We start from the raw sequence: 14,749 nt of genomic DNA on the forward strand, positions 1-14,749 counted from the left end.
GTAAGTGCTTTTGAACAGGGTATGGTAGAAGGTGCCAGGCGCACGGGTTTGTGTCAAGAACTGCAACACTGCTTGGTTTTTCATGTTCAACAGTTTACCATGTGAATCAAGAATTGTCCACCACCCAAATTACATCCAGCCAACTTGGAGTCAACATGGGTCCAGCATCCCCGTAGAACGCTTTCAGCAACAGAGTCCATGCCCCGACGAATTGAGGCTGTTCTGAGGGTAAAAGGGGGTGCATCTCAATATTAAATGTTTTGTATACTCAGTGTACAGTATATACAGCAAAGGTTTTGAATGGTGTTACTGGTGACAAGTGTCAGCATCAGCCTTGTGTGACTGTAAAGCCTACGAGTATTGGGTATTCTCATTCATGTTTATATGGCTCTTCTCTCTCTCTCTCACACACATTGGTGACTGGAGCTGTCAGTCAAAGTGATGCAGGGAGAATCTGAAAGAACACTGTGATGGAAAACATCTGACATGGTTCTGCCCTACCCTGGCTGGCTCCCCTGGCTCTGCGGCACGCCCGATTTCTGTTGACTGAAGTGCAATTAAAGTGTGGTGCTGAGGGCGTCTGCCTGCCCCAGCAGAGTAGGGGTTTAAAGTCTGATGTGAGGTCGTCTGTAGGGAGGGTTTCTCCCTGCCCCAGAGTGGGGGTTTCCAGTTCTTCCTGTGCAGATGCTGCTGATGGGGAGATAACAGTGCTGGAGCCACATGGTGCCACACTGCAGAGAGAGCCTGTAGACGCACACAGTCCCACTTCAGCCGTTTAAACTGACATTCTACACTGAAATTCACACCCGAAATGCCAACTCACTTGCCTGACGACTCACCTTGAATTTAATTCCGCGGCTCAATCGATCGCTACATACATTCAGTCTGGAGCTGCCATACTATAAGTATTTTGTGTGACTTTAAAATGAGGACATTGTAAAATATTTGTTTTATCAGCGATTGGATAATCTCTAACAAATCTAACCAATCAGAGTTGACAATATCATGTAGGCTGGCTCTGGCCCAACCCATTGGTTTCTGGGACCAATCAGAACGGTTATAATGTGTTCGCATTCTAGAAATCGTCAGGGAGGAAATAAAATCCAAACTCATCATGGAGAAGAAACGTCAGTTGGCCGGAGAAATGTAGATGGGTAGCCAGGCAACCAACCCACCACATACATTAAAATACAATTTTATCAACATATTACTCAGGCGTGCACAAACCTTATCAACACTTTTACACACACACCCTTCCCCAGCCATCCTCCTCCTCACACTTGTAGTGTAACCATGGCAACACCAGACAGACCAGTCTTGACTGACAACAACCATACTGTACCACTGTTTAATGGATGAAGTTGTGCCTTTAGAGTACACACTGCACATACTGTAACTTGCTTTAGATAAGTGTTTGCTAATTCTCTCTCTCTCTCTCTCTGCAGGGTTTCCCTCCCCTGCCTAACGAAGCAGAGATTGCACACACCAAAAAGCTCTTCCGACGCAGGAGGAACGACCGACGGTAAGCACACACACTCGTGCACAAAAACTACCTTCCTGGAACGTTGTTGCAACGCTGATGAAACACTCGGCCAGCCCAGAACCCTTAACTCTTCTCTCCAGCCAAAGCAAAGTCAAAGCAGGAATGCTCCTGGCACCAGACTTACTTACACAAAGACAGAAAAGGCAGAAAAGTATTCTCGTCTCAGGTCTGTGTGTCTCTGAGTGTAATTGTCTGCGTCCCAAAATTGAGGTTTTTAGTAGTGCACTATATTTTGGATGCAAATGCTGTCATCCCCAATCACATGTGACTGTAGACATGAGCCTCTCTGAGTTCTCTCTCTCACTGCAGCGTTCAACGTTCCTTCACTCAATTAAATGAGTTTAATCGCAGTTTAATCTGCTGAAAATGCCTCCCGCGCATGATGTCAGTGGAAAGTTCTCCCCTGTTGCTAAGAAACAACCGAGAAAGAAAATATTTGGGTGTCTGACTGTGGAAGGAGGAAATTGAGCCAGAGAGTGAGACATTCACTTCTCTTTTCTTCTCTTCTTCCCTTCTTTATTATTATTTGCAAGCAGCGTTAGGTAATTGATTCCAAACAGTGATTGTGTTTGTGGGTTAAATAGCTGTGGTTAGATTATAATGTTGCTGAGGATGCAGATCACGGTATACTAGTAAAGACTACAGAGAGAGATACAGACAGGCTGGAAGATATCACAGGTAATGGCTTTGCCTTAGGGCCCAGCCTGGCTGGCTGGCTGTGTAGTGTATTGTTAATATTTACTGAGAGTAAATAATGTTGCCTCTGGCTACAGGAGCTGTGGATCAGTTTCTACTGTGGTTTGTCTTTTACTACTGTATGGTTGTATGAGTTGTTGCCCAACATGTTGTAACCAAGGAGCATGTCCCGTATAGCTCAGTTGGTAGAGCATGGCGCTTGCAATGCCAGGGTTGTGGATTCGATTCCCACGGGGGGCCAGTATGAGAGAAAAAAATAAAATGTATGCACTCACTAACTGTAAGTCGCTCTGGATAAGAGCGTCTGCAAAAAAAAAAAAGACAAATGTTGTAACCAAGGAGCATGTTGTAACCAAGGAGCATGATATTAGAATGGCGTAATATTAGAATGGCGCCGGAGAAGATGGCTGCCGTTTTACAGCCCTCTAACCAATTGTACTATTATGTGTGTTTTTTCGCGTTATTTGTAATTTATTCTGTACATAATGTTTCTGCCACCGTCTCTTATGACCAAAAAGAGCTTCGGGATATCAGGACAGCGATTACTCACCTCGTATTGTACGAAGATTTTTTCTTCAACGAGTCGGACGCGAAGGATATTCTACAGACACCCGACAAGGCCGAAATGCCCGTCATTCGCATGAGAAAGAGACGTAGGTCGGGGTGCCTTGTAAGGATCCGACGGCGAGCAAATTAACTGCCTCTTCCATCAATACTATTAGCCAATGTTCAATCATTTGAAAACAAATTGGACAACCTAAGACTAAGGTTATCCTACCAACGGGACATTAAAAACTGTAATATCTTATTTTTCGTCGTGGCTGAACGACGACATGGATAACATACAGCTAGCGGGCTGTACGCTACATCGGCAGGATAGAACGGCTGACTCCGGTAAGACAAGGGGTGGCGGTCTGTGTATATTTGTAAACTACAGCTGGTGCATAAAATCTAATACTAAGGAAGTCTCAAGGTTTTGCTCGCCTGAGGTAGAGTATCTCATGATAAGCTGTAGACCACACTATTTACCAAGATAGTTTTCATGTATATTTTTTGTAGCTATCTACCACCACAAACCGATGCTGGCATTAAGATTGCACTCAATGAGCTGTATAAGGCCATAACTAAACAGGAAAACGCTCATCGAGAGGCAGCGCTCCTAGTGGCCGGGGACTTTAATGCAGGGAAACTTAAATCCGTTCTACCTCATTTCTATCATCATGTTAAATGTGCAACCAGAGGAAAAAAAACTCTAGACCACCTTTACTCCACACACAGAGACGCATACAAAGCTCTCCCTCGCCCTCCATTTGGCAAATCTGACCATAACTCTATCCTCCTGATTCCTGCTTATAAGCAAAACTAAAGCACCAGTGACTCGGTTAATAAAAAAGTGGTCAGATGACGCAGATGCTAAGCTACAGGACTGTTTTGCTAGCACAGACTGGAATATGTTCTGGGATTCTTCAGATGGCATTGAGGAGTACACCACATCAGTCACTGGCTTCATCAATAAGTGCATCGATGACGTTGTCCCCACAGTGACCGTACGTACATACCCCAACCAGAAGCCATGGATTACAGGCAACATCCGCACTGAGCTAAAGGGTAGAGCTGCCGTTTTCAAGGAGCGGGACTCTAACCCAGAAGCTTATAAGAAATCCCGCTATGCCCTCCGATGAACCATCAAACAGGCAAAGAGTCAATACCGGACTAAGATTTAATCGTACTACACCGACTCTGACGCTCGTCGGATGTGGCAGGGCTTGAAAACTATTACAGACTACAAAGGGAAGCACAGCCGCGAACTGCCCAGTGACACAAGCCTACCAGACGAGCTAAATCACTTCTATGCTTGCATGAGAGCATCAGCTGTTCCAGATGACTATGTGATCACGCTCTCCGTAGCCGATGTGAGTAAGACTTTTAAGCAGGTCAACATTCACAAGGCGGCAGGGCCAGACGGATTATCAGGACGTGTACTCCGAGCATGTGCTGACCAACTGGCAAGTGTCTTCACTGACATTTTCAAAATGTCCCTGACTGAGTCTGTAATACCAACATGTTTCAAGCAGACCATCATAGTCCCTGTGCCCAAGGACACTAAGATAACCTGCCTAAATGACTACCGACCCGTAGCAATCACATCTGTAGCCATGAAGTGCTTTGAAAGGCTGGTCATGGCTCACATCAACACCATTATCCCAGAAACCCTAGACCCACTACAATTTGCATACCGCCCCAACAGATCCACAGATGATGCAATCTCTATTGCACTCCACACTGCCCTTTCCCACCTGGACAAGAGGAACACCTATGTGAGAATGCTATTCATTAACTACAGCTCAGCGTTCAACACCATAGTGCCCACAAAGCTCATCACTAAGCTAAGGATCTTGGGACTAAACACCTCCCTCTGCAACTGGATCCTGGAATTCCTGACGGGCCACCCCCGGGTGGTAAGGGTAGGTAACAACACGTCTGCCACGCTGATCCTCAACACGGGGGCCCCTCAGGGGTGCGTGCTCAGTCCCCTCCTGTATTCCCTGTTCACCCCATGACTGCATGGCCAGGCACGACTCCAACACCATCATTAAGTTTGCCGACGACACAACAGTGGTAGGCCCGATCACCGACAACGATGAGAAAGCCTATAGGGAGGAGGTCAGAGACCTGGCCGTGTGGTGCCAGGATAACAACCTCTCCCTCAACGTGATCAAGACAAAGGAGATGATTGTGGACTACAGGAAAAAAAGGAGGACTGAGCACGCCCCCATTCTCATCGACGGGGCTGTAGTGGAACAGGTTGAGAGCTTCAAGTTCCTTGGTGTCCACATCACCAACGAACTATCATGGTCCAAACACACCAAGACAGTCGTGAAGAGGGCATGACAAAACCTATTCCCCCTCAGGAGACTGAAAAGATTTGGCATGGGTCCTCAGATCTACAGCTGCACCACCGAGAGCATCCTGACTGGTTGCATCACCGCCTGGTATAGCAACTGCTCGGCCTCCGACCGCAAGGCGCTGAAGAGAGTAGTGCGTACGGCCCAGTACATCACTGGGGTCAAGCTTCCTGCCATCAAGGACCTCTATACTAGCCGTTGTCAGAGGAAGGCCCTAAAAATTGTCAAAGACTCAAGCCACCCTAGTCATAGACTGTTCTCTCTGCTACCGCACGGCAAGCGGTACCGGAGCGCCAAGTCTAGGTCCAAAAGGCTTCAAAACAGCTTCTACCCCCAAGCCGTAAGACTCCTGAACAGCTAATCATGGCTACCCAGACTATTTGTACTGCCCCCCACCCCCACCCCATCCCCCTCTTTTACGCTGCTGCTACTCTGTTTACTATTTATGCATTGTCACTTTAACTCTACCCACATATGACCTCAATTACCTCGACTAGCCGGTGCCCCCGCACATTGACTCTGTACCGGTACCCCCCTGTATATAGCCTCCCTACTGTTATTTTATTTTACTGCTGTTCTTTAGCTATTTGCTTTTATTTTATATTTTTCTTAATTAACACTTTTTTAAAAATAAAAAATTAACTGCATTGTTGGTAAGTAAGCATTTCACTGTAATGTCTACACCTGTTGTATTCGGCGCATGTGGCAAATAAACTTTGATTTGATTATGTAACCAAGGAGCATGATGTAACATTTACATTTACATTTTAGTCATTTAGTAGACGCTCTTATCCAGAGCGACTTAACAGTTAGTGAGTGCATGCATTTTTTTTTTTCATACTGGCCCCCTGTGGGAATTGAACCCACAACCCTGGCGTTGCAAGCGCCATGCTCTACCAACTGAGCTACACTGGGCCCTTGAAACCAAGGAGCATGATGTAACTAAGGAGCATGTTGTAACCAAGGAGCATGATGAAACCAAGGAGTATGATGAAACCAAGGAGCATGATGAATCCAAGGAACATGTTGTAACCAAGGAGCATGATGAAACCAAGGAGCATGTTGTAACCAAGGAGTATGATGAATCCAAGGAACATGTTGTAACCAAGGAGCATGATGAAACCAAGGAGCATGATGAAACCAAGGAGCATGTTGTAACCAAGGAGTATGATGAAACCAAGGAGCATGTTGTAACCAAGGAGTATGATGAATCCAAGGAACATGTTGTAACCAAGGAGCATGTTGTAACCAAGGAGCATGATGTAACCAAGGAGCATGTTGTAACCAAGGAGTATTTTGTAACCAAGGAGTGTGTTGTAACCAAGGAGCATGATGAAACCAAGGAGCATGTTGTAACCAAGGAGCATGTTGTAACCAAGGAGCATGTTGTAACCAAGGAGCATGTTGTAACCAAGGAGCATGATGTAACCAAGGAGCATGTTGTAACCAAGGAGCATGATGAAACCAAGGAGTATGATGAAACCAAGGAGCATGTTGTAACCAAGGAGCATGATGTAACCAAGGAGCATGTTGTAACCAAGGAGCATGTTGTAACCAAGGAGTATGTTGTAACCAAGGAGTATGATGAAACCAAGGAGCATGTTGTAACCAAGGAGCATGTTGTAACCAAGGAGCATGTTGTAACCAAGGAGCATGTTGTAACCAAGGAGCATGTTGTAACCAAGGAGCATGTTGTAACCAAGGAGCATGTTGTAACCAAGGAGCATGATGTAACCAAGGAGCATGTTGTAACCAAGGAGTATTTTGTAACCAAGGAGTGTGTTGTAACCAAGGAGCATGATGAAACCAAGGAGCATGTTGTAACCAAGGAGCATGTTGTAACCAAGGAGCATGTTGTAACCAAGGAGCATGTTGTAACCAAGGAGCATGATGTAACCAAGGAGCATGTTGTAACCAAGGAGCATGATGAAACCAAGGAGCATGTTGTAACCAAGGAGTATGATGAATCCAAGGAACATGTTGTAACCAAGGAGCATGATGAAACCAAGGAGCATGATGAAACCAAGGAGCATGTTGTAACCAAGGAGCATGATGTAACCAAGGAGCATGTTGTAACCAAGGAGCATGTTGTAACCAAGGAGTATGTTGTAACCAAGGAGTATGATGAAACCAAGGAGCATGTTGTAACCAAGGAGCATGTTGTAACCAAGGAGCATGTTGTAACCAAGGAGCATGTTGTAACCAAGGAGCATGTTGTAACCAAGGAGCATGTTGTAACCAAGGAGCATGTTGTAACCAAGGAGCATGTTGTAACCAAGGAGCATGTTGTAACCAAGGAGCATGATGTAACCAAGGAGCATGTTGTAACCAAGGAGTATTTTGTAACCAAGGAGTGTGTTGTAACCAAGGAGCATGATGAAACCAAGGAGCATGTTGAAACCAAGGAGCATGTTGTAACCAAGGAGCATGTTGTAACCAAGGAGCATGTTGTAACCAAGGAGCATGTTGTAACCAAGGAGCATGATGTAACCAAGGAGCATGTTGTAACCAAGGAGCATGTTGTAACCAAGGAGCTTGATGTAACCAAGGAGCTTGATGTAACCAAGGAGCTTGATGTAACCAAGGAGTATGTTGTAACCAAGGAACATGATGTCACCTTTCACCGCAGATGTGTAGTGTTACTTGGGTGGATGCGGTGGATTGAGACGCATCCAATGCAAAAATCTAGCTTAAACTGACAGATTTTTATGGGGAATTTTGTATTATGCTAATTAGATTTCAGCTGGGGCGCAGACATCGACCTTAGGGGGTTAACTGGATACTTTCTGAAGTGCTGAGGCTCTTAGAGCAGGACTCTCCAGCCACAACCACTGAGCGACACAGAGCAGCACAGACTGACACAGATCGACACAGAGCAGCACAGACCGACACAGAGCAGAGCAGCACAGAGCAGTACAGACCGACACAGAGCAGCACAGAGCAGCACAGAGCAGCACAGACCGACACAGAGCAGCACAGACCGACACAGAGCAGCACAGACCGACACGGAGCAGCACAGTCCGACACAGAGCGACACAGAGCAGCACAGAGCGACACAGACCGACACAGAGCAGCACAGACCGACACGGAGCAGCACAGTCCGACACAGAGCGACACAGAGCAGCACAGACCGACACAGAGCAGCACAGACCGACACAGATCGACACAGAGCAGCACAGACCGACACAGAGCAGCACAGAGCGGCACAGAGCAGCACAGAGCGGCACAGAGCAGCACAGAGCGGCACAGAGCAGCACAGACCGATACGGAGCAGCACAGACCGACACGGAGCAGCACAGTCCGACACAGAGCGACACAGAGCAGCACAAACCGACACAGAGCAGCACAGACCGACACAGAGCAGCACAGAACGGCACAGAGCAGCACAGACCAGCACAGAGCGACACAGAGCAGCACAGACCAGCACAGAGCGAAACTGAGCAGCACAGACTGACACAGACCGACGCAGAGCAGCACAGACCGACACAGAGCAGCACAGAACGGCACAGAGCAGCACAGAGCGACACAGAGCAGCACAGAGCGACACAGACCGACACAGAGCAGCACAGACCGACACGGAGCAGCACAGTCCGACACAGAGCGACACAGAGCAGCACAAACCGACACAGAGCAGCACAGACTGACACAGATCGACACAGAGCAGCACAGACCGACACAGAGCAGAGCAGTACATATACATTTACATTTTAGTCATTTAGCAGACGCTCTTATCCAGAGCGACTTACAGTTAGTGAACACATATATATATATTTTTTATACTGGCCCCCTGTGGGAATCGAACCCACAACCCTGGCATTGCAAACGCCATGCTCTATCAACTGAGCTACATCCCTGCCGGCCATTCCCTCCCCTACCCTGGACGACGCTGGGCCAATTGTGCGCCGCCCATGAGTCTCCCGGTCGCGGCTACAGACCGACACAGAGCAGCACAGAGCAGCACAGACCGACACAGAGCAGCACAGACCGACACAGAGCAGCACAGAGCAGCACAGACCGACACAGAGCAGCACAGAGCGACACAGAGCAGCACAGAGCAGCACAGAGCGACACAGAGCAGCACAGAGCGACACAGAGCAGCACAGACCGACACAGAGCGACACAGAGCAGCACAGAGCGACACGGGCCGACACAGAGCAGCACAGACCGACACGGAGCAGCACAGTCCGACACAGAGCAGCACAGACCGACACAGAGCAGCACAGAGTGACACGGGCCGACACAGAGCAGCACAGACCGACACGGAGCAGCACAGTCCGACACAGACCGACACAGAGCAGCACAGACCGACACAGAGCAGCACAGACCGACACAGAGCAGCACAGAGCGACATAGAGCGACACAGTACCACAGAGCCGGGAGTGACGGGAGCTTCAGCCAAGGGGTGGGCCCCATCGCCCCAACCAAATGTTAACACACACTTGTGTGCGCACATGCACGCATGCACACACACACACACACACACGCACGCACACACCAGGGTTGGGCTCAATACCAATTGAAGGCAGTCAATTCAGGAAGTGTTATGAATTGAATATTCAGAAATGTATTATAATTTTTTATAAATAGCTTCTACTTTTCAGTTTATTGAGAAGTTATAGAAAATAAATGACTTTTTAAATGTATTTATTGAATTGTAATTTTAGTTTTACTTCCTGAATTTACTGCCTTCCATTTGAATTGAGTCCAACCCTTACATATACACACACTCAGGCCTCCACTGCCCCAACACTCTAATACACGCACACCTCAAACGTCTGGCCCAGACTTTTCTGCTTCTCTCCTCATATCCTCCCATATTACTTTATTCTCCTGTCTCTCTCTGCTTTTGCTGGAGTTGGTACAGTCTTTGTCTCGCAACATTTTCTGCACTTCTAGCTTCTGCCTGCTGAAACACACCCACAATGGGCGGGCCTCTGTAGTCTCTCCCTCTCCCAGATCTTGTCATGGGGCCAAGCCCATCTCCCAGCATGCCGTGCAGTAGCATTAAGGTGTGTGACAGTGTGTTTGATGGAGCCATGCCTGGATCATAATGTGAAACATGCATCAGTCCCGGTCCAGTCCTAATATAAAAGCTCTGGCATTCATTCCGTGAATTAACATAGAGCCAGGAGACTGCTATTAATTTTATGGCTTTCCACCCCCAGGATAGGTAAAAGGAGAACTGCATGCCATACAGGAAGAAAAAAGAGAGAGAGTTTTTTAAAAAACAGTAAAAAAAAATAAAAAAAAATAAGCATTAACCGCTGTGAGGAGAGAGGCTGGTAGGCTGAGTAGATCATCATTTAATCATTTCAGTCCTTTTCTGTCATCCTCTCCTCCCTCTCTCAGTGGGGAGCTTGACCTTTTTTAAGAGAGAGTGGGAGAAAGGAAGGAAGAAAGAGACTGAGTAGTAGGGGGAGAGGTAGAAAGGGATAGAAAGGTGACAGAGGAACAGCAACGGGGGGGGAAGGGAAGTGCCTAGTGTACACTTTCTGGTGTGGTGCTTCTAGTACACCTGTCCAGATGTCCTCTGTCTACAGCTCAGAAATCACTGGCTGACTGACTTACTGTGGTGGCGCTCTCTCCTTCTCTACCTCTATTCTCTCTCTCCTCTGTAGCCCTTCTCCTTCCTTCACTCTCTCTCTTTCTCTGACCCTCTCACTTTTCTTCATTACCTCTCTGTCTCTCATCTCTCCTCCCTCTCTCTTCTCCCTCTCTCTATCTCGCCCCCTCTCTCTTTCTCTTGCTCTCCCCTCCCCTCCATCTCTTTCCCCTCCCCTCTATCTCTCTCCTCTCTCTCTTTGTGATGGATGTGTACTCAACATACATTGTTGTGTGTGTGCTCCTTCCTTCACTCTCTCTTTCTCACTCTCTCTCTCTTTCTCTCTCTGACCTTCTCACTCTTCTTCATTACCTCTCTTTCGCTCTCCCCCATCTCTCCTTCTTTCCTCTCTCACTCCCCCTCATCATCCCTTTCTCTCCCAAATCTCTCTCTATCTCCCCCCTCTCCTCTCTCTCTCTCTCGCTCTGCCTCCCCCCACATCTCTATCTCGCCCCCTCTCTCCTCCCCCTCTCCTCTCTATCTCTCTCGCCCCCTCTCCCTTCTCTCCCCCCCACCTCTATCTGTCTCCCCTCTCTCTTTGTGATGGATGTGAACTCAACATACATTGGTGTGTGTGTGGGAACTGCTGCGTGTGTGTGAGGTGTGTGCATTCAGCGTGAGTGCTGCTGGCAGGGAGGACACTGCGGTCTTGTTTGTCAGAGTTTTCTGGCTAAAGGACAAATCTTTCCCCTGGCAGGAACACTTTACTGCAGAACACACCGCATAAACACACACACACACACACACACACACACACACACACACACACACACCCAGCAGCATCTCTCTGTCCTGAGTCCCAAATGGTACCCTACTGCCTATTTGTAATGCACTATATAGAGAATAGTGTGATTGGGGATACAGCCTCTGCTCCCCTTCTGCCTGCCTGCTGCCTGGCCCTACACTACACTGAGTGTTTATATTCCTATTCAACACATTAATCCTCATGGCTTCACATTACTATGTCTACCTAGTGGGCATTATCCATGATCAAATCAAATGTATTATAAAGCCCTTTTTACATCAGCAGACGTCACAAAGTGCTATACAGAAACCCAGCCTTATACCCCAAACAGCAAGCAATGCAGATGTAGAAGCACAGTGGCTAGGAAAAACTCCCTAGAAAGGCAGAAACCTAGGAAGAAACCTAGAGAGGAACCAGGCTCTGAGGGGTGGCCAGTCCCCTTCTGGCTGTGCCATTAAGGCCAGATCGTTCTTCAAGATGTTCAAACGTTCATAGATGACCAGCAGGGTCAAATAATAATCACAGTGGTTGTAGAGGTTGTAACAGGTCAGTACCTCAGGACTAAATGTCAGTTGGCTTTTCATAGCCAAGCATTCAGAGGTGGAGACAGCAGGTGCGGTAGAGAGAGTGAGAGAGTCGAAAACAGCAGGTCCGGGACAAGGTAGCACGTATGATGGCATACAGCCGCGTGTGATAATGAATATTCATCTCTCCCATCACGTTTTTTTACAGAGACAGGATAGCTAACTGAACAAAAATATAAACGCAAGATGTAAGGAAATCAGTCAATTGAAAGAAATTCTAGGCCCTAATCTATGGATTTCACAACTGAGAATACAGATGTGCATCTGTGTAACTCCGTGGATCAGAAAACCAGTCAGTATCTGGTGTGACCACCATTTGCCTCATGTAGCGCGACACATCTCCTTCGCATAGAGTTGATCAAGCTGTTGATTGTGGCTTGTGGAATGTTGTCCCACTCCAATGGCTGTGCGAAGTTGCTGGATATTGGCGTGAACGGGAACACGCTGTCATATACGTCGATCCAGAGCATCCCAAACATGCTCAATGGGTGACATGAGTATGCAGGCCATGGAAGAACCGAGACATTTTCAGTTTCCAGGAATTGTGTACAGATCCTTGCGACATGTAGCAATGCATTATCATGAGGTGATGGCGGCGGATGAATGGCACGACAATTGTCCTCAAGATCTCATCACGGAATCTCTGTGCATTCAAATTGCCATCGATTAAATGCAATTGTGTTCGTTGTCCGTAGCTTATGCCTGCCCATACCATAACCCCACTGTCACCATGGGGCACTCTGTTCACAACGTTGACATCAGCAAACCGCTCGTCCACACGACGCATCTGCCCGGTACAGTTGAAACCGTGATTCATCTGTGAAGAGCACACTTCTCCAGCGTGCCAGTGGCCATCTAAGGTGAGCATTTGCCCGCTGAAGTCGGTTACGACGCCGAACTGCGGTCATGTCAAGACCCTGGTGAGGACGACGAGCACACAGATGAGTTTCCCTGAGACGGTCTCTGACAGTTTGTTCAGAAATTCTTTGGTTGTGCAAACCCACAGTTTCATCAGTTGTCTGGGTGGCTGGTCTCAGAGGATCCCGCAGGGGAAGAAGCCGGATGTGGAGGTCCTGGGCTGGTGTGGTCTGCGGTTGTGAGGCCGGTTGGACGTACTTCCAAATTCTCTGAAATGACATTGGAGTTGGTTTATGGTAGAAAAATTAACATTAAATTATCTGGCAATAGATCTGGTGGACGTTCCTGCAGTCAGCATGCCAATTGCACGCTCCCTCGAAACATAAGACATCTGTGGCATTGGGTTGTGTGACAAAACTGCACATTTTAGAGTGGCCTTTTATTGTCCCCAGCACAAGGTGCATCTGTGTAATGATCATACTGTTTAATTAGCTTCTTGATATGCCACACCTGTCAGGTGGATGGATTATCTTGACAAAGGAGAAATGCTCACTAACAGGGATATAAACTAATTTGTGCACCACATTTGAGAGAAATAAGCTTTTTGTGCATATGGAACATTTCTGGAATCTTTTATTTCAGCTCATGAAACATTACATTTACATTTTAGTCATTTAGCAGACGCTCTTATCCAGAGCGACTTAGTGAGTGAGTGCATACATTATTATTTTTATTTTTTTATTTTTTTCATACTGGCTCCCCGTTGCAAACTCCATGCTCTACGAACTGAGCTACATCCCTGCCGGCCATTCCCTCCCCTACCCTGGACGACGCTGGGCCAATTGTGCGCCGCCCCATGGGTCTCCCGGTCGCGGCCGGCTATCTCTAGTGGCACAGCTAGCACTGCGATGCAGTGCCTTAGACCACTGCGCCACTCGGGAGGTAAACATGGGACCAACATTTACATGTTGCGTTTATATTTTGTTCAGTATATATTTAATGTTTCAACTCCAAGGGGGTGAGAATGTAGATTCTTTTTTTTCAGAGGAAAGAGAAAGGAGTGGTTTTATTTAATTTGATAGGATTTGTTGTAGTGCTGTTGAAGGAGAATGGCACTCCTCTCATACATGCAGTAGAAGGCCCTGTTGCAACACTTGTGTGTGTCAGTAAACACACAGTACACAGTAAACACACAGTACACACTAAACACACAGTGAACACACAGTACACAGTAAACACACAGTACACACACAGTACACACACAGTACACAGTAAACACACAGTACATAGTTAAAACACAGTACACAGTACACACACAGTACACAGTACACACACAGTACACAGTACACACACAGTACACAGTAAACACACACTACACACACAGTACACAGTAAACACACAGTACACACACAGTACACAGTAAAAACACAGTAAGCACACAGTACACAGTAAACACACAGTACACAGTAAACACACAGTACACAGTAAACACACAGTACACAGACAGTACACAGTAAAAACACAGTACACAGGTGTGCTAGAGCTGCTGTCTGAAGAGCGAGACACATACAGAGTGTTTCCCCTAGGATTTCTTCGGCAGCGGTGGCATGTTTCGGTGCGCCACTGGTAAGTGCATATAGGGGAAACACCACACACACAAAAAAAACAAGATATGCACACATGTTTTGAATTTAGCCGACATGTCAACTGGATAGAAATGAGCTCTGATTTACTTGCTGCCTTGATTCAGGAATCTTGTTTCTGTTGTCCCACTGCAACGGTTCAGAGATTATGTAACTCCTGACTGCAACGATT

At 47.1% G+C, this 14,749-nt stretch overlaps 1 protein-coding gene across 1 annotated transcript in view; it reads left to right on the plus strand.

Annotated features, from left to right (window-relative positions):
• LOC121574514 (CBP80/20-dependent translation initiation factor) overlaps positions 1-14,749 on the plus strand; it is a 172,392-nt gene that overhangs the window by 107,226 nt on the left and 50,417 nt on the right. The window contains exon 8 of the mRNA XM_045222758.1: positions 1,446-1,522. Within this exon, the coding sequence (XP_045078693.1) occupies positions 1,446-1,522 (77 nt within the window). The remainder of the gene's footprint in view (positions 1-1,445; positions 1,523-14,749) is intronic.

The sequence above is a fragment of the Coregonus clupeaformis genome, chromosome 9, assembly GCF_020615455.1.
Source record: "Coregonus clupeaformis isolate EN_2021a chromosome 9, ASM2061545v1, whole genome shotgun sequence".
NCBI classification, from domain to species: Eukaryota; Metazoa; Chordata; class Actinopteri; order Salmoniformes; family Salmonidae; genus Coregonus; species Coregonus clupeaformis.